Below are 21,611 nucleotides of genomic sequence, written 5' to 3' on the forward strand. Positions count from 1 at the left end.
CTTCGGACAATAGGATTTTCTCTGTCGCTCTAGATCTTTACAACAGCTCTTCGCTTCCCTTAATGTGGAAGAGAACCACAGCTCTGAGGGCTTAGACCTTTTTTAACCTAAAGTTTTAATGAATCCACTGAATCAAGGGCGTTAATAATATATTTGTTAAACCTGGTCATATCTGGGGCGTGGCTTGGCGGGCGAAGATGGCGGTCGCAGCCTTGTAGAGCTCCCGCCGGCCCGGACTTAATTCGATCATTTATCCTGACCCCCGAGCCCACTGTTGGTACCCAGTGATTGCTTTCGACCTGGTGCGGTCTCCTGTCTACGTTGGTGTGCTGATCCTGCATTTCTTCCCTTCCTGCGATCGGAGGGAGGCGGCGGCGAAGTGCGGCCTGGTGGCCGGCCGGAGACCGGGGTCCTCGAGTTTCGCGGCGCCTGGCGGTGGTCGCGATCTGGCGGGTGCGGGTGGCATCCGCCGCTCCGGCCTTGGCTCCCCTAACTGACTGCAATCGTCTGAAGGATCGAGACGGTGCCATCGGATCCTACCCATCGGCTCTCTCCCTGTGTGACCGATGAGCAGAGGCGGTGAGGCGTGGCCCCGCGACAGTCTGGAGACGGAGGTCCCTGAGCCCCGAGGCGGCCGGTGACGGACTGGCGGACGGCAGTGGCGTCAGATCTGCCCCTCCTGGCCTGGCCCGTTGCTGCGGCAGCCCACAGACCCCGGACCCACAGCTTCTTCAATTTGTACTCTGGACAGCTGCCCGTGGAGACGAGTGCGGGTGCGGCCTGTCCCGCCTGGGTGACGCCGGGACCTCGATTTTCGTGACGCCCGATCACTGTGGCCGGCCCGCATTCCTCTCTGGGGCCTCATCTGGGCCGTCCCGCTTGGGACTTGTGACAGTGTCCGAGGGCTCGGAGGTGGTGTCCGCCCTGCCTAGCTTGTGCCATGACCAGGGACAGGGGAGGTGGCCCGCCTAAACATGGCCCCATCGACAAATTCACCGGGCCGAGTGGTGGAGCCGGGGCGGCCGGTGGCAGCGGTGGCCCTGGGCCGGACAATGCAGCTCTACTGGCGGCCATCACCCAGTCCCGGGACACGCTCGATGCCAAGATTGGAGCGGTTGGGGCGGATGTCACGCTCCTGCGCCAAGACCTCCGCAACGCGGTGGAGCGGATCGCTGGGGCCGAGACCCGTATCACGGAGACCGAGGCGGACATTAGTGGCCTGAAGAAGCGACTGGCGGAGGTGGAGAGCATTCAAAAGACGCTGGCGGCCCGCGTGGAAGATGCAGAAGGACGTGCGCGGCGCAACAACCTCCGCTTCATCGGCTTTCCTGAACGATGCGAGAAGGACAACATGGAGCGGTTCCTAACTGGGTGGTTGGAGAGCTGGCTCCCCGAAGGGGCACTGTCTACGTGCTTCGTGATTGAGAGGGCACACAGGGCTCTGACCCAGCGGCCACCGGAGGGCGAGCGCCCACGGCCTGTTATCGCCCGCCTGCTGAACTACCATGACCGAGATGTTATCCTCCGGGAGGCGAGGAACAAGGGCTCACTCGCCTTCGAGAATCATACTGTGGAAGCGAGTCTGAAATACAAGGGATAATTAATGATAGGAAAGACAGACACAACCACAGAATTTGTCAGCTCAGAATATGGTACATTTATTAGCCACAACAAATACAATTTAACGTGCAACACGGTGACAGTCAGCATAGAAGCTAGAATGTCCAAAGATTTATTGTGTTTGGTATACTTTATAGACTCAAACCACAGGACCACCCATATGACACATGACAATAGAAGTATTATACGTAGCATAGTCCACCATGATTCCCACAGCCAATGGGCACAGAACTGTAACAAGAAATCTCCTTGTAAGGTCTGATACATCTGATGCATACATACTGTAGCTAACCATGTGATCTGAATGGGCAGTATTGGGGTCAGTCAATCAAAATGCGAGCTGTCATGGCCTGGTATATTTCCATTCAAAACTGCGACATAAGCAAGGCGATGAGTAATATTGCGAAATCTGTTATTTGCTAAAAATTATATTGTGCAACCGGTGTGTCACTTCAAGCGGTGTGTCACTTATCTCGTCTGGGCATAGAGAAATGCAAGGACAGCACTTCTCTGATTTGTGAAAGGGTCTGAACTATCCAAGATGGAGATTACAGACAAAGGCTAAGTTAAGAGGGCCTGAAGCTACAATCATTTGGTATCAAAATCCAAGATGGCTTCAGCATTCCCAAATCTGATACCAAATCAATATACCCTGCGTGCCAACATAATCATATCCATGGCAGGTACCTCAGCCACTGCCTGTTGCTCTGGCTCATGGCTGTGCTCATAGCCACGGTGCATAGAGCGTAAGCAGTAGGAGACAAGGGATGTGCAGCAGACTGAGCAGATCTGTATCATAAAGCAGAGTGTCAATAACACAGCTGCTATTATGATAACAGCCTTTATGATCCATGAGCCCTCTTCCTCATCCCTAACATCCTTTATGTTATGGATTGCCCTATCTATGTTCCTGCTGTTGTCAGGTATATAAGAACAGCATTTTTTGACCTGTGCCATGTCTGAGAAGTGGACCATACGTGGTATTATTGATGCAAGGTAACAACGGCCGTACCAACCTGGAGGCAGGTAAAAGTATGCCCATGATCCGTAGACAAAGAATAGTCCCTTGTAACCCACCAGTCCAGGTGAGGACCCAGTATTGCTGTCCTTGATGGGCGACAGCCTTGTGACGTGTGCGCAGTTACTTTTGCCCATAAATATTTTGTCCACTTTCCTAGGTCCCATTATTCTCCTCATCTTGCTTATCCTGTCCTTACATGCCAACAGTCCTTGTTTTCCGTGCAGTAATTCCTGTAACACACAGGGGTAGGGTATGCATGACTACTGTGTTGAGCAGTTATGTGCTGTAGCTATGTCTGAAGGTAATTTAGGTATTCTGTCCCGCTGTATCCCTTCATCATATAGGATGCAGGATGGGGCTTGGGACAGTTCTTCTTCTCTAAACCTTGGTATATTACCTTCCTTGTTACTACTCTGCTGATTGTCATTTTCCTCAGCCCTGTTTCTGCATCTCCTGTCAAATGTGCTAATCATCTCCGTTTCTGACCTTGTAGGGTGCATATTCCCGCATGGTGCCCATTTCATCTTAGGCCCCCTGGCACCCTGTCTGACACCCGCCATATTGGAAACATTCAATGTTGGAGCTGCCATGAGACCAGTGTTTGGTGGTGCAACTAACACTGACATATTGTGTTCAGTGGAGAGTAACTCATGCATCAGAATACAACCCATGTATTTGGAAACTGGTAGTACAATGTAGCTCATGCTGTGTTGTGTATCTGTTGGTAGGTGGGTACAAACATAGCATCCTGAAATGTTCATGATGTGTACATACAATTTCAGCATTTCAACATATTTATTGTTATCATATCCTTCCCACAATTCTCTGTCATCCCCTTCTGTGACCTCCTTCTTCCCCAACAGAATTTGATCTGGCACAACTATGTTTGGCTCCTCATGTTGTATAACTGTATTATTCTCATCCCCCACTTTGCCATGAAGAAATGGGATGTCAAACTCCTCTGCAAACATTATAAACATGGTTGTCAGAACTATCCCAGGTACTGGTGATAATACAGCTGCCAGAATATATGGCCATCTACGCTCATTTGTCCTTGGCCTAGGCATATTAAAAGCGTTTATGGGATTAATAATAAGCCGTTATTTTTGCCCCAATTGACGTCTGTAACAATATGTAACAACCCACTGTTTTCTATGGCAATTATAATACTTTGTAAAACTTCAGTTCGTGCTGTTGCTAGCTCCTGGGCTGATGGTAGGAAGCCAACTATTGGGAAGGAAAGGTCATTCAGTATAAGTGTCTGCAGCCCGCTCAATATTGGGGGATTTGGCACTGCTACTCTCTGAACAGTTGTTACCTCTACTCCTGGTGACAACGTTGCCACTGCTGACCTTATTGTAATATATAACACCCTTTCTTCCACCACCCGTATCGTAATCCACCTGTGTCCTGCAGGTGATGCAACCTGCATATCTCAATTTTATTAGCAATCAATAAAATGTGGTTACAACATCCATTATTGCCCCCCAGCCAATGTGATGTATGCCAGATATGACACTGTCCAAGATGTCAAGGCGTGTGTTTGCCAGTTCCTGTGTTGGTGCTTGGCTGCAAAATGTGGGAAATGTAAGCTGTTGCAATATCAAGTCCGTCATCTTGCTCATCAGTGGTGGTTTTGGTACAATCAACTGGATTTGTCCCTTCTTCTCCACTCCTGGCCACAATAATCGTATGACTATCACCAAGGTTGACTCTTGCACCTCTATTGTCATTTGCATCAATCTACCACTCCTTGTTGTGATCAAAGGTGGTCCAGATGCAATGGTAGTCATGTAGCTGAATATAGTCTGTTTTCACAGTTCAATGTTCCTCTGGTGCTTCACTAGTCCGTGTTGTGCTCACAGTTCTTAATTAAAATATATTTGATACAGACACCAGCACCATTTGAAATCAAACACGTTGGTGCCTTTGCTGGGTCTGACAGAGGTTACCAGTACATAACAGACAATAGGCACTTGAAGGAGACAGGTGTCTCTATGATGTCATCTGGAGGATGTGTCTGCCAGGCATAGCAGACCGTTGCATTGGTCGGTCTGTTGGAGGGTTGGCCCGCAGCCAGCAGGAGATCTCTTCTTCCTTATCCCCTGTCGTGCTGGTCGGGCTGGTCCTTCCTGGTGGATCGGAGGTTGTACCTATGGTCCGCCTCAGGTGCTGCTGGTGATGCTGCCGGAGCTCGCCGTCCGTCGTCCTGGTCCGCTGCCCGCTTGGTGTGAGAACTGTGGATCCACGAAGTCAATCCCTCGCACTTCACTGCGGTCGCGGTGGTCAAGATGACGGTGAAAGGACCCTTCCACCTGGGCTGAAGACAGTTCCGCCGGGTATGGGCCTTTATCCAAATCCGGTCCCCAGGCTGCAGGTCCTGGTGGTGGAGTTGCTGCTTCTGGAAGAGCCTGCAGGACCTGGCGGTGAAGATAACGTAAAGTCTCTGTTAGTTTCTTACAGTAACACAAAAGCAAATCGTCTACTATTGGCAGAGGCGCAGTGGACATATGACCCGCAATGTTCATGGGTCTGCCAAACAACACTTCATGTGCACTTAGTTTTGTTATCCTGTCAGGCGTACTTCTCATTCCTAGCAGAGCTATTGGTAGTCCATCCACCCATGACAGTTCTGTAGAAGCGCAGATTTTCCGTATCTTATTCTTCAAGACCCCGGATTTGCCTCTCCACTTCACTGTAGTTTCTATGTGACCCCCAGACCCTTGCATAGTCCCCCTATTACCTGGGAAATGAACGCAGGCCTATTGTCTGAGTCCAGAAGTGTTGGGATCCCAAATCTTAGGATAAGTTCCTTCAGGAGACATTTAGCGACTGTTGATGCATCACAGTTCTTTGTGGGGTATGCCTCCATCCACTTACTAAACATACAGAAAGGGACCAAGACATGCCTGAACTTATGGGTGGGTGGCATGTCAATTAAATCCATTTGTAGGCTTTCAAACGGTCCCTGGGGTGGAGGGAAGTGACCAGGTGCAGTGCGGGTACCCTTTCCAGTGTTATACTGTGCACAGATAGTGCACTGCCTGCAAAGTCTCTCAGCTGTGTGACAAAACTTGCCATGAAACCAGCATTGTGAAAACAGTCTAATCATTCCGTCTCTCCCCACATGTGAGGGGCCATGGAAGAGACGTGCCATTGAAGGAAGCATTGATGAAGGCAGGCAGATTTTCCCATTGGGCCCAGTCCATAATCCCTCCTCTGTTTTCACACACCCTCCTTTTGCTCACTCGGCTATCTCCTCAATGTCAACTTTTTTCTGGATGTCTAACATCCACCTCTCTGTTGCTGCCCACTAGTTGTACCATTGCTAGCTGGCAGCCTGTCAGTGCTATCCTCTTTGCTTCTCTATCAATGAATGCATTGCCCTTTGACACATATTCTCTAGATGATGTGTGTGCAGCACATTCTATGATGACCACTTTGGATGGTCTCAGTAATACTTGGAGGAGGTCACTTAACAACATTGCATGTTGCATTCGTTTGCCTAAGGATGTGAGGAATCCCCTCAAGGAGAGAGACAATATTTTAATAAACACAGAATGTTATTGTAATGCCAGACCAAATTAGATGCCCAGTTATGAAATAAAATCCACCCACGTTCTTTCATTAAGTGCAGATATACAACTGTTGTTAATTCACCAGGTCTTGCAGAAGTAGGCCAAGAATCAGTACTCCTAGAAAATATCTGTGAACTGCATTTAAGCATGAGCAAATATGCAGGTGTAGTTCTGCTCATGCAAAAATCTACACCTCCACTTGTATCCAACCTCAGAAGAAGTATTATGTCTGTCTCTTTCAGGAGTAAAATCCAACATGTCTCAGTATGGGAACATTTTTCAGCGAAGAGCTGGTGAAAACCCTTAAAACGTGCAAGCATTTTTGCACATACTCCAAACGGCATTTCCGTCCTGTAACTTTTTCCTTACCATTACCTTAAGCCCCTGTATGTAGATCTGTGGAACGTGGCAGCATAAGGTAATAGTTAGCATTCAAACCCTACTATGGGAGGAGCCCTGGTATAATCAGAAATGCTATTTTAGACATCTTATATAATGATATTGCTGCCATAATTTGTCACCGCATTACATGGCACAAAAAGGACAAGTGTTTATGTTATAAGACACCTATTCACACACACCCCTAGACTGCACCTGTATATTAAAAGACATATTAAATGTGGGCATACAGTATCCTTGAAATACCATAATATGAAGCACAGTTATTCAATGCACACTGTCCTTCTGTATTTGCATATATTCATTACTAAAGATCAATTAATAAACAAAATATTACAACTCTGTGTCCGAATCCTTGGTGGGCCCTTGCGAATACACTGCTTTTAAAAAAAGCATTTTAGCATATTCACATTACAATATAATTTGTTATATTTCGTTGAAGAACCTAGAAATGAAAACATTAATATTCATTCTTTTAGATGCATATATAAAATAGTACTTTTCCTTGCCCCATTCAATTAGGTACAACCCTTATAATCTTGCCCCCTTCCCGCACTTTTCTAGCCGTGCCCACTGTTTAAGAATTTTCAGTGAGTCGGTGCTGTTGCTGAAGCATGAACCAGAATTAGAGCCATTTCTCCATCGTGGAAAGGTGTGCCTCTTAAATCACGCTAAACATTTGCATAATTATCTGTAGCTAGCACATATGCAGTACTTTTTTTTTTTTTTTTTTTCTTCCAAACACTCCCTGTCCATGACCCATTGCTATGTGAGAATAATTCTGTGAGAAATCAGTAGTGGTGCAATGTGTGGGCCAGATTGTCAGAATAATAGAACATATTTGCACCAGTGGATCTTTCTATCCAGATATGAGAGGATGAAAACCTCTAGCATTACACTCTGTAGGGGTATATTATCCTCACAAGCAAGAGAAGAATGAAAACATTGTGCTTTTGTGTATTGGCATTTACCTTACCCGACCAAATTGTGTGATCCTGACCATTTCAATCCTGGGAATTTAATCATCCCCCCTCAATATGTTTAAATGCATACATTAAAGACTAGTACTTGAAATACTGACAATACTTATCAATGCACTGCAAGAACATGATCTACCAAAATGAAACAGTTCTACATGTCTTTAACATTTCTGCTATAGACTGTTCTCCTGAAAGTGATGCTATGCAGGGCTACCTCCCATCAATTGAGTAACCTGACCTTTAAGCTAAATGTTGCCTCCTGTAAATTAACTCTAAACAACTATAAATTGTAAGTCATTCCATTAATATACATTTAAGAATTAGCATTTCCTTCCATTCTCCGCTGCAAATAATACATTTCTTTTTTTAAACCAGTTCTGTTCATACTCACAGAAAACTGTTGTAGTGTGTGGTTTAGTCTTGGCGCAATGCCCAGAATCTGTGGCCAGGCCACGATCATTATTTCAAAGCCAGTCCAAATGAGTTTTCTTTAACCCTTCCATGCATCGTATCATCGATGGCCATGCTGGCCATTTCTCAGTACTCTTTGTTCTACACATAATTTCAGAAAGCCTTGGTAAAGGACATGAGATCTACTCTGTACCATGATACATGTACAAATGCCACTTTATTTTCCTTCCCCACATGTGGAGAAAGTAAATGTCAATGCGGTGCGTTGTGGGCACTTGGAAAGAAATCAGAGAATGAAAATATTTGCGATTTCCAAACTATAACATGGAGAAAGGGGGCTGCGGGCCTCAGGACCTTAGCCGATTAAGAAGCAGTATTGAACGTTTATTTTTCTGTGCGTCATTGTAACAGCTAATTTTTCTTTCCGCAGAACTTGGAAGGAGGACAGGCTGCTTCCTGTCCCATTGTTACAAAAGAAGCAGTATTTGAAAGATCCTGTCTAAAGTTCTATTTCGTTTACTTCCTCATTCAAGAGTTTGTGCACAAGGTCTGTTCTCCATGAGATAGCTCGGTGGGTTGTGCCCCTGTGGTAGAGAATGCGAGTGCAAACATATATGTTTGGCACGGGCAGATGTATCCTTTCCAAAGAAGCGTGCTCACTCACATATATTTAATCTAACTGAAGGGATGTGTCTATTTTGAAATAACGGGGCTGTCGACACTGCCTGGGAGCACCGAAAATAGACGTGTCACCCTGTCTAACATGACAACCAGGTGCTAAGCAGCCATAAATGTCCTCGGATTTGATAAATATTGGAAAGGGTCTATTTGAGCAGTCTAGAAATATTATTGTATGAAAATAGCAACAGAAATCGGTGTCCTTTTGTCAAAGTCAGATCAGTCAAAAATGTAGCTGTACAGTCAAATTTGACCATTGATGAACACTGGTATTGACAACAAAAATCACAAAACTCAAGAAACTTAATCCAAATAAAGGAAAACAGTAAATTACATATTCCTTCCCTGTGTGAAACCAGGCATTCACCCCCTCCTTTTCACACCATCTTCCACCTTCCACCCCTGGAGCCAGCGAGTGTCGCAGGCAAGACAGGGAATTGCAGAATTACACCCTCCCTGAAACATCAGTAGTCTTGTGCTGCCTATTTTCAGGGAGTCACTGCGTGGTCAAGGAACAAATGCAAAGTTTTGCCTTTGCCGGAACTCAGTCGAGGAACAAATGCAAAGTTTTGCCTTCGCCGGAACTCAGTCGAGGAGGTGACAGTGCAGCAAGTATAATCTAATCCAAATATAAATCACATCATCAGAGAGAGAATACCAGGGGAGTATCTGCAGATACAACCCCTTGCGACGCTGGGTGTGCTCAAACTGCGCCTGCACCCATGGGCCCACTTTCAAGAATTATCACCGAATCCTCCTGACCCTGCTCCCACTGAGCAGGGTCCCCGGACCTATCAGTCTGGTTGGAGCGCCACTGGCTGCCTATGAACAGAAATCTGGAGGGGATGCAAATCACCAACCCTCCACCAGCCCCTCCAACCAAGGTCCCAAAGGGGCTCGTCAGCCCACTCATGACTGAGTTCCCTCAGAACTCTGGCTAGCCAATACGGGTGATCCATTTGCAATGGCACCCAATTTTTCCTTTTCCGTCCCCTGACATGGTAACTGTAAGTCCAGTCTTTTTTTTTTTTTTTATTCTGTCAAGTAATGCCATTTTCTAATAAACAAAAATGGAACTCAGTCCTAAGCGTAAAGCCACCATGTAAGCAGGTGATTTGTTTCGGTGGGGCTGGCTGGCAACTGTCCAAACTATAGTTAGTCAAAGGATTTCCCATGACAAATAATAAACAGGAAGTGTGTATGGTGTGCGTGATATGTACAGTGGGAGCAGCGCAGGGTCTTTACTCAGTAATCTACAACCACGATGAACAAAATGCAATCGTACCAGACAGATGATGGGAAAGGGTGCGCGTTACATAGGTGACATTGACACACACAGGATGGTCACAAACAGTTGCACGTGCTTTTCAGCCAGCTTGTCAGCTATGCCAATTCACAGAGGAAGCCAAAGGAAGCCATTCGCCATGTATTCATACAAGGCAGCCGATACCAGTTCACCACAGCACTGAGTCATGAAAAAAGTATATGAAGTCTTCGGGTGCTATGATTCTGGCGTCCCATAGACTGAACAGGAGACAGGAAAGGGTGGTGAAAAAGATCAGTAACTCCACGTCCCCTTGCAATTCTCCTTGGCCCCAATAAACTGGGAGGAGAGGGCGGCTGGACAGAGAGAGTTTGAAAACACACAGAACACATGCAGATTTTCATGCATATGTTGACCATACAAGGAAATAGAGAAGGTGAACTCTCTTTCGCCGCCAGATATTCACAATGAACAAATGAACAGATAGAACAGATAAACAAGTAACAGTTCGGGTCACCGCAGCAGCGCCGCAAAATGTGCATGTGTGGTGAGTGTGGTCAGTGTGTGTGGGTACCGGATAAGTAATGTCTACACCACTAGATGATAACAGAGCAGACAACTGATTAACACAGTGTCAAGCTATTCGTACTATGGCAGCCAGCCAGCATATTTGGGTAAATCGGAGTGTCAGGAACAGTCACAGTTGAGTCAGTCGAGTCAATTAAGTCAGTCACTAAGCGTACTTACACCAGAATGCTAAGCAAGGCACATATCACTTCATACATATGTAAATGAGGCATAGAGCAATCAGGACACCCCCCTGTATGTGCCGAGGTCAACCCCAAGGCACAGACACCAAACGGCAGTGGCCGGGGGAAAGAGACCCAGACCACCAGAGCACCAGAAACACGATCAGAACAACAACAGAACCACGCTTGCGTACCTGGCCCCAGATCCAGCAGGGCCGAGGAACCACGCCAGGCGCCACCAGAAACACGGGGAGCAAACTGCTACAACCCACAATGGGAGCTCACAGGAAACCCATGAAAGGAGAAGGCCCCCCTGCTCAACCAAAATCAGAGGACAAAAACCTCAAATAAACACTCACCTCCAGTACACGAAGTCCGTCAAACCCACTGACCTCTGCTCCAGGCAATCAGTGGCAGCTGTCCAACCCCAGACTGGACTCTCACTGGTAAGACAGGAATCTGCAGTAGTACGCCTTCCCTCGGACCTCAAGCCAACACGAGTAGGCGTCTGGGAGTCACTGCGTGCATGGAACTTTGTGAGGCACACCGTCACACTGGGGTCGGACAGCGGCCGGAGCCAAATACTAGGATGCAAGGAGAAAAACAGCAAATCACAAAGGAGCCCAGAGCCACGAAGGGACCCCCAGGTCCAGAACCGGCCGAGAAGGGAATCAGAGGAAGAATCACAACTCAAACCAGAGCATCAGGGACGCAGTCATCAACAGAGTGGTGGCAAAACAGAAAATAAATAATAACAGCCACCAGAAAGAGGCAGATAAAAACACACCAACATTGTCCCAATCCACGACATATCACAGGGACCAGCCAGACAAACAGGGCAAAGCCAAGAGGAAATACCACAAAAACTGAGCTGAGAAAAAGATCAGAGGAACAGAGCAGGAACCAGAAATCAAGAGGAACAAGGCCGCACACGAGCAGGCCGGCCACCGGCATCCAACGGAGCGAAGCAGAGAGATGCACAGAGAAAAATCAGAGTCATCGAACCTCAAAACTCCAGGCTCCAGAGGAAACCCGCGGTCGAGCCGCCCGAGATCAGCGATGTCACCACGAAGTCCGGGGCTGCATTCTCCACCAAGATGTGGAAGCGAGTCTGAAATACAAGGGATAATTAATGATAGGAAAGACAGACACAACCACAGAATTTGTCAGCTCAGAATATGGTACATTTATTAGCCACAACAAATACAATTTAACGTGCAACACGGTGACAGTCAGCATAGAAGCTAGAATGTCCAAAGATTTATTGTGTTTGGTATACTTTATAGACTCAAACCACAGGACCACCCATATGACACATGACAATAGAAGTATTATACGTAGCATAGTCCACCATGATTCCCACAGCCAATGGGCACAGAACTGTAACAAGAAATCTCCTTGTAAGGTCTGATACATCTGATGCATACATACTGTAGCTAACCATGTGATCTGAATGGGCAGTATTGGGGTCAGTCAATCAAAATGCGAGCTGTCATGGCCTGGTATATTTCCATTCAAAACTGCGACATAAGCAAGGCGATGAGTAATATTGCGAAATCTGTTATTTGCTAAAAATTATATTGTGCAACCGGTGTGTCACTTCAAGCGGTGTGTCACTTATCTCGTCTGGGCATAGAGAAATGCAAGGACAGCACTTCTCTGATTTGTGAAAGGGTCTGAACTATCCAAGATGGAGATTACAGACAAAGGCTAAGTTAAGAGGGCCTGAAGCTACAATCATTTGGTATCAAAATCCAAGATGGCTTCAGCAATACTATCATGATTTTCCCGGACTACACGAAGATGGTTCAGCAACAGCGGCAGTCTTTCATGGACGCCAAGGCTAAGCTTAGGGGCCTCAAGCTTCAATACTCGCTTCTGTATCCAGCTCGCCTGCGAGTCATATATCAGTCTCGGACCCATTTCTTCGATTCGCCGGAGGAGGTGTTCCGCTGGACTGATGAGGCGGTGCGGCTCAGGCCCCATGCCCGGCCGGGGCTGGATCCAGGCAGGTCCCAGGGTTCGTCGCCGGAGCGGACGGATCGCCCGAACAGGAGGGGCCGCCATCGGAGGTCTCGCTCCAAGAAGAGATCGGCCTCTGCCAGCGCGACGCAGTCGGGTGGTGCCCGGGACTCGGAGCACTCCGACGCGGGCAGCTGAGCATCGCCGGGTCTACACGCACTTTGTATGCTGCATACTGAACTGCCCTGCTTTGGCTGGTGAGACTGTTTCATTCTGTCCTTGATGTGCCAGACAGTTCCCATGTGAAGACTTCAGTTGTTGTCGTGGGGACGCAGTGGGGCTTGGGGGGTACCATTTGTGGGCCTCAGACCCTCACGGATGTGAGTGTTGTTGGGGGGGTGGTGTGTGTGTCATTGTGGGGTTGTTGGGATCCATTGGTATGGTGGGTCCTGGGTCCCCTGTTTGGGACCCGGGTCTCTCCATGCCGCGACAGATACTTCAATGTTCTCTGAGGTATTGGGGTGGTGGGTGTGGGGCGTGGGGGGGAGTTTTGGAGTTGTGTTTGTTGGGGGGGTTCCGGGTTGGGAAGGGGGCGCTGAGTTTGCGGGCTGGGGGGGTGGGTCCACACATGTCTGAGGCTTTGATTTTTGTCGGATTGCGGGTTGCACCAGGGTGGGAGGGAGGGCCGGATTTTGGACTGTGTATTGACAATGGCTGATACTGCGCTTATGTCTCCTTCGAAAACCCTGCGGGTGGTGACATGGAACGTGCGAGGTATCCTGGATAAGATCAAGCGTGGGGCTGTGCTGCGGTGGGGGAAAAGGCAGATGGTGGATGTACTCCTGCTCCAGGAGACTCATATGCTGGGCTCTAAGGCCCTCAGCCTCCAAAGGTTCGGTTATCAACAGGTTTACCATGCTGGCTTTGCGAGGGGTTCACGGGGGGTGGCCATATTGGTACATCGTAGGGTGGCCTATGTTCATGAGAAACAGTGGATTGATCCTCAGGGTAGGTTTGTCTTTATTCAAGGCCTGCTGGGTTCCGAGCCGGTGGTCTTTGGAAGTGTTTACGCCCCTCCCCCCCTGCAATGGGCGTTGTCTGAGCGGTTATTCGCGCTGTGGGACGAAATCCCCGACGTCCTGACCATGGTGGGGGGTGACTGGAATGAGGTCATGGATGTGGGCCTGGACCGCCAGCGGCTAGTGCATGTGGTACCTGACCCCCCCCCCGCGGCTGCTCCCACCCGGTTGTGTGCGACTGTGCGTAGTCTGGGCTGGATTGATGTGTGGCGGCATTTCCATCCTGCGGTGCGGGCCTACACGTATGTATCGGCGGTGCATGGGTCCTTCTCTAGGCTCGACTATTTGTTTGTACCGGGTGCCTGTCTGAGCCGCGTCAGGGATGCCGTGATACTCCCCAGGGGCCTCTCGGATCATTCCCCTGTCCTGGCCACCGTGACCCTCCCCTCTAAAAGGCAGCCATTTCGATGGCGCATGTCCGCCTGGCAGCTACAGCGGCCGGAATACGTGACGCATATACGCGAAGCGATCGATCATTTTTGGCGCGAGAATTTGGTGGGGGGTGTCGATGCCATTGTTGTGTGGGAGGCGCTAAAGCCTACGATACGGGGCATCGATATAGCTTGGTGTGCGGCCGCTCGGCGGGAGCGTCGGGAGGCCATTGTGACCGCCGCGGCCCGAGTAGAGGACCTGGAGCAGCGTAGCCGACTCGGGGGTGACGAGGGCGTTGTGCGACGGCTCCTGCAGGCCCAACAGACGTATGCCTCGGTCCTATACGAGGAGGCCCGACAGGCGTGGCTCGCCACACGCAGCAGGGTATACCAGTGGGGCGATAAGTCCTGCACCATGTTACATAGGCTTTGCCAGGCGACCTTCCAACCCCTAGAACTGCCCTGCCTTGCGGCGGAGGACGGGTCGGTCATGTCCGACCCGGGTTTGCTGGCGGCAAGCTTTGCCCGCTACTACGCGGCACAATACGCTCCTCATGACCCCTTGGTGGAGAGCGACATAGCCTCATATTTGGATGACCTACTTCCACAGGCAGTCCCGGATGAGACTAGAACGGCCCTGGAGGCCCCACTCACATCCGAGGAACTTGGGGAGGCCCTTGGCCAGCTGAACACGGGAAAGGCGCCCGGTCCGAGCGGTTATCCTGCCGAATTTTATAAGAAGTTCCACGTTCAACTGGGACCCCACTTCCGCAACGCTCTGGAGGCAGCGCGGTCTCGGGGTGAGCTGCCACCCGACTGGCGCCACGCCGAGATCGTGGTCTTTTTGAAGCCGGGCAGGGCGCCGGACCGGCACGACTCCTACAGGCCGATCTCCCTCCTCAACATCGAGGCCAAGGTTTTGGCGAAAGCCCTGGCGAACCGCTTGCTACCCCACATCGCCGACCTGGTCCACCCTGATCAGGCCGGGTTCATGCCGCGCAGGGCCACCCGGCATAATATCCGGCGGGCACAGGCAGCGATCGACGCCATGGGAGCTAAGGATGAACAGGCCGCACTCCTTCTTGCGGACATGGACCGAGCCTTCGACTCGGTGAGTTGGACATATTTGTTCACCTTGCTGGCCCGCCTCAATCTTGGGCCTGTCTTCTTGTCCTATATTCGTCTCCTGTACACCAATGTCACGGCGTCGGTCCGTGTCGCCGCTGCGGTCTCGGGGCGCTTCCAAATCGGACGTGGTACTCGACAGGGTTGTCCGCTGTCCCCCTACTTTTTTGCCCTGGCCATGGAGCCCCTGGCGGTGCGGATCCGGATGGATGCTCATCTTCGCGGCTTTGTCTGGAACGATAACCTAACTGATAGGATTGCACTCTATGCGGACGACATCCTCCTGTTCCTTACTGACTTGCGGCGCTCGGGTCCCCGAGTCTTGGAGATCATGCGGGGGTTTGGCGAGGTCTCGGGGCTTCATCTTAATTTGTCTAAATCGACCCTGTGGATTCTGCATGGCGGAGTGGTTGCCGACCCTTGGGCCGCCGACTTGCGCGTGGCGACGGACGGCCTGAAATATCTGGGCGTCTTCCTCTCGACCTCGCGAGCCGTGGCCTGGACACGCAGTGTCTTACCGGTGTGGGACCGAGTCCAGACCGATGTCAAGGCATGGTCCAGGATGCCCCTTACAATCTTTGGGAGGTCGGCCATCTTTAAGATGGTGGCGCTACCGAGGCTGTTGTACCAACTCCAGAACTTCCCGCACCCTATTGGCATGGAGTGGTTCCGTCGGGTGAACTCTGTTCTGAGCCGCTTCCTGTGGGATGGCGGTGCAGCCAGGGTGGCCCTGAGAACGTGCTTTCTGTCCACATACTGTGGTGGCCTGGCCACGTCCGACCTCCTCTCCTACTATCAGGCGTCACACCTGCTTGTCCTCAATGACTGGTGGTACGGAGATAGGAGTGACCCGGCCTATGCCCTAGAGAGACACCTCATGGGAGATCGTACGCTCCACACCATTCTTTATTCAGCCCGTATACGCCGCGGGTTGCCGTCGGTAACCAAAGTGGTCTTTGCCGTGTGGCGGCAGTCTCTGCGCCGTATGGGTTGGTGGGGCAAACTGACAGCTGAAACGCCGCTGTGGCACAATGGCCTGCTCCCGGAATTGGCAGCGTTGGCCGGGTTTGAGGGCTGGGAGGCTATTGGAATTACACAACTGGGCCAGGTCGTATCGGGCACCACCCTCAAGTCCTTTGAGGACCTCCGTGCGGAGTTCCAGATGCCTCACTCCCAGTTCTTCCGCTACCTTCAGCTGAGGCATGCCCTAGCCCCGAGCATCGCCGGCCTCGACTCCCTGCCCGAGTTCAGCCCCATTGAGGCGAAAGTGTTTATGGGAGACTTGGGAGACAAAAAGGTGTCTAGGATCTATCAGTCCCTTGTTACGCACTGCTCCTCCACTCTCAGCTCCCTTCAGGAGGCGTGGGAGGTGGATGTGGGCGCCCTGGACGAGGACGATTGGAGGGAGGCGCTGGAGTCCCCGCGCGGCACCGCTGTTGCGGTTCGGCTCCGCCTGATACAATTCAAATATTTGCATCGTGCCTATTACACACGTGAACGCTTGTGGAAGGCTGGTTTGATTGAGTCCTCGGAGTGCCTGCGTTGTGGGGAGGTGCCTGGCTCCCTGCTCCATACGGTGTGGTCGTGTGGTCGTCTGGCTGGATTCTGGAGGGGCGTATGGGGTTGCCTGGCTGAGGTCCTGGGATGGGATCTTCCTCGTACCCACCGACTAGGCCTGCTGCACATTATGGAAGGGGTTGGGGGTAACATGTATAAGCGCCACCTGTTGCTCCTGGGCCTGGTCGTGGCCAAGCGTGACCTGGCTCGGGCCTGGAAATCTGTGAGGGCTCCCCCCCTGTCTGCATGGAAGGCTGGGCTGGACTACTTCATGGGCCTTGAGAAACCAGTCTTCGAGGCGCGGGGCTGCCCGCGCAAACATTTCAAAATCTGGAAGCGGGGGGCCGACTACCGCGGCCTGTCCTTGGAACCCCCTGCGGAGCAGGAGGAGGACATTTGATCGCAGTGACATTTCTGGCCCGAATGGCAAGGCCCTGGTTGCAGTATACCTGATTCTTCTATGTATACCGTCTTTATGTTGCCTCTGTACATGTGTGGTGGGGGGGGGTGTTGGGTACGGGTGGGGGAGTTGTTGGGGTTGGGGTGGGCAGTCAGGGCATCTTTAAAGCTGAGCTTCGTCATTTGATTCATGGATTACCAAGTATATCACTTTTGCATTGATACTGTTGTGGGGATCTTGGTGTGTGAAGATACCACATTCTTGATACTCTTCTGCTCAATAAAATTGGTTGTGAAAAAACCTGGTCATATCTGTGTCAAGAACTCCTGAAGGTGTAGAATAACGTAGCTTTAGGGAGAGAGGTATTATCTCGCAGGTAAGCACTGGATCAAAGAAGATGGACGAGGAGGTAATGCTCTGGTCACTTACCGGTAATCTTCATTGCTCTGTCTTTCCCTATACAGTCCTATTTTTCCCACTCTCCTGCCCGGTGTTTGGGATTGATTATGTATATATGGGTTTCTGTTTGCATTATTTGAACTTGTACAAATGACAAGAAGTAATGTTGGTGTTCAGCTAGTTAGGGAACAGGTCCTGCAGGAAGGAGATGAAGTCTTGCAGATAAGGACTGGATCATGTAAGATAGACGAGGAGGTAATTTGCTTTTCCTGCTGCCAAATTTAGTCAACCCTGCTGCATACCTTTTCCCTCCATTGTCGCATAATTCCATTGTACACAGGATAGGATGACTGGTGTAGATCTGAGATGCCAATCACCTCCTAATCTGTGTTAGAGTGAATTATTGATTTTGTGATGCCCAGTTTTCATGTAAAATGTGTGTGTGTTGTACAGGGGCATTTACTGTGGAACACGCATGTCTAGAGTATGCTGCATATATGGTGGCGCGAGCATGCTGGGTGTGCACTTAATATTGAACGGCTAATTTTATTTATTTGGCCTGGCACAGCCTATTTTTGAAGCCATTCATATCATCACCGACTATCAAATGGATAGTCCCCTCTTGTAGCACAGGAAGGGTATGTGAGTAAGATTGCCACTGTACAGAAGCAAGTTTTTTGCCAATCTGTTGCTACTCGCCATGAGTAGAAATACAATGGCATGATCACAAAATCGCAGACTGACGCAATGACCAGAGTTAGGCAAATATATGATTCCAAAATGCTGGCCTAAGCTCTAAACTTAATATACAGATGCAGTCTCAGGCCTGGAGGGGTGAATTTGACACACTCGCCTAACCTTCAAATGTGGAAAGATAAATATTTTTTATGTTGCTGCTTGTATATTGTGTAAATTGCTTGTCTGTAAAGTATGTCTCTATATTGCTGTGTTACAAGTATATATAAAATGTATTTTGACCGTCGTGGATACAACTTGTCTTGAAATGGTAGGACTCACAGTTCTATTTAAACCTATTTAAATACAGTATTACATACAGAGAGATGAAGCCCTCTTGTTTGAAGGAATGATGTCTCATCCTTGGGGGGATGACCTCTACTGTTTGGTGGGATGATGCCCCATGTTTGGTGGGATGATGTCTCATGTCTGGTGGGATGACGCCTCATGCTTCCAGGCATGCAGTCTCATGCTTGGATAGATGCACTCTATTCCTTGAATCGATGCAGTCTCATGCTTGGATGGATACAGTCTGTTGCTTAGATATATTGTTAAGTAGAGCCGAGTCTAAATGAAGCTGGAATTAACATGTATTGGAAAAGAGACAGCATCACCAAAGGACATCCACCAGCACCGCAACCAGCTTCCTAACTGCCCACAGAACCACACAGCACGGACTCAGGACTCTAGAACATCAATAGAGTAGAACCGAGGTCCGTGCCGATAATAAATAAATATTAGCAACATTGCATTTCTACATAACACATCTTCCACCTTTCACAAAAAAAACATAAATAAAAAAATGAAAAAAAAGAGAAAAAAAAATCATGAGTATAACTTATTTTGAATCAAAGTTATAAAATCTGATAACCAAGCAGGCTTTTTATGTGAATGTTTAGAACTCGAAAGGCTTTCATTTTGATGAGTAAAATCAGAATTACAAGAATTAGATGGTACATCAGCCATTTCATGACGTTCAGTATTGATGTTATAGTCATTACAGTCATTGTCAACTTCAATAAAATCATCACCTGTGATATCAGTAAGATCACAATTTTTTTTCTTAGTAGCATGTTCTTCTTTGTAAAAATTCCTGTTACCCTCAAGAACAGCAATTTTGTTACAATTCCAAACTTTTCCATTTGAAAGCCTGACAGCATTCTTCAAAACGTCTTGTACAACAAATGGACCCATAAATTGACTTTCACCTTTTGATACTCTCCATGGTTTCTTGACTTTTACCAACATACCTACTTGTACAATAGGGTCTTAGCGGCCTGCAAATGTGACGGTTTTTCTCTGCAGGACACTGCTCATTTTATGTTCTTCTGTGGTATATATGATCTGCCCAGGAAAAAGTATATTGTCCCATTGCTTAAGAACAAGGGGTTCGTCCAAATTAAGCCTGCCCTATTTTACTTAAAAAAGTTAGACTCACCACTAAATATGTTTAGTGTCGCTAACTTCTTGGTAGCTGCTTTCCGCCTTAAAAAACGTTCTGGAAATTGATAATTTAAAAGTCTTGACAACACCCTATGGAATTATTGAAAAATTGCTGCTTTTTTAAAATTTTGTAAATATTTTAATTGCTCTATTTTAACTGCGATTGCAACCCGATGTAACTGCACCCCTTAATTATGTATTTTTGTCAATGTGCTTTTTATGATTCGTCATGAATCGAAATAAAGTTGTTTTGAACTTGAACAATAGGGTCAGATTTAGAACCTCTTCTCAAATCAAATTTGTGTTCGTTCACTAAATTAGTTTTCTCCATTCTTTTCTTAACTTTATCAAGATCCACCTGACACCTGGAAGAAGAAATGAACCAAGATGGATTGATTTTAGTTCTTGGTAATCTACCTCTCATAATCTCAAAAGGAGCACAATCAATCATGTCATTTGGAGTAGTTCTGTACTTCCACACTGTCTTCACTACTTGAATTTCCCATGTTTCATCCTCAACACCAAACATTTGTATAGCACCTTTCAAAACCCTATTGAATCTTTCTATAATACCATTTCCGCTCGGATTATACAAAGAAGTGGTACAATGTACAACACCAGTCTTCTGAAAGTAATCTTTAGCCTTATTGGATAAAAAGTGTACTCCATTATCAGTAAACACCCGAATAGGCAAACCTTCTTCAGTGAAAACTTCATCAAGGAAAAGTAAAACATTGTCAGTATTGACTTTATCTACAACTTTTATTACAGGCCACTTTGAGAATAATTCAATGGCAACAATAATGTACTTGTTCAAAGGACCAATAGGATCCATAATGTCCATTGCAATAGACTCCCAAGGACCATTGGGGACAACATGACCTTTCATATTAGATTTCAAAGTTTTCAAGGATTTATCAAGTTAGCACAATGAAAGCAGTCCCTGACAATGCGCTCAACAAAAATATCCAAACCAGGCCACCAGAACAGTCTTTTGACAGATTGTTTAGTCCTGATAATACCATTGTGACTCTCATGACCATGTCTCACCACAATGTATCTCATACCCGAAGGAGGAACAACCTTATCACCCCTCCAATGGATGCCATTAGAAAAAGACAACTCATTTCTCACTTCGCAAAAACTTCTCAATTCAGAAATGAGACCTTTCTTATTGGGCCAACCTTCAATAATGAATTTCTGAACAGCTTGTAACACTTTGTCTTTGGAAAACTCAATATTCCACTCTTCGCTTTGATAGGTAACACACCATCATCATGTACAAGAACAATATGAAATTAACCCCAGGAATTCTAAATGTTTTCTTTGAGAGGCAAAGGAAGCCTAGATAGAAAATCCACTGTAATGTTATCTCGACCAGGAACATACACAATTTTATAAACAAAATCCTGCAATCTCATTGACATGAATGTCTGACATAATATCGACAGACAGAATATCGAAATGCAAAAATATCGGAGCAAAAATATCGACAGCAAAAATATCGGAATCCTATCTTCATTAAGGTAAGTACAAAAATATCGAAAAAATAATATCGTAGTACAAAAATATCGGAATCAAAAATATCGTTTTTTTAAATGTATTAATAATAATGTAAAAATAATTTTAAAATACATATAATTTTACAAATATTAAATAAAAATATTAAAACAAAATTAAAACTAATACATATACATTTAAAACAAATAAAACACTTAATAATTTAATGTAATTTTAATTTTTATCATGTAATTTATTTGATTTAATGTAATATTTTTTTGTTTTTACCCTGTACGCCTGTACCTCAAAAACCCAAAACTGACCCTGAACCCTAAAAATA

The 21,611-nt window shown here is 47.6% G+C and overlaps 1 protein-coding gene across 1 annotated transcript in view; it reads right to left on the bottom strand.

Annotated features, from left to right (window-relative positions):
• Nucleotides 1-1,633: 1,633 nt before the first annotated feature.
• Nucleotides 1,634-21,611, bottom strand: part of LOC147684952 (uncharacterized) — a 188,828-nt gene continuing 168,850 nt past the window's right edge. Inside the window, exons 3-5 of the mRNA XM_086939742.1 lie at nucleotides 11,706-11,811; nucleotides 11,060-11,284; nucleotides 1,634-5,061 (exon numbers count right to left, since the gene is read on the bottom strand). Of these exons, the coding sequence (XP_086795868.1) occupies nucleotides 4,740-5,061; nucleotides 11,060-11,284; nucleotides 11,706-11,811 (653 nt within the window). The 3' untranslated portion in view covers nucleotides 1,634-4,739. The remainder of the gene's footprint in view (nucleotides 5,062-11,059; nucleotides 11,285-11,705; nucleotides 11,812-21,611) is intronic.

This window comes from Lissotriton vulgaris, chromosome 10, assembly GCF_964263255.1.
Source record: "Lissotriton vulgaris chromosome 10, aLisVul1.2, whole genome shotgun sequence".
Taxonomy (NCBI): Eukaryota; Metazoa; Chordata; class Amphibia; order Caudata; family Salamandridae; genus Lissotriton; species Lissotriton vulgaris.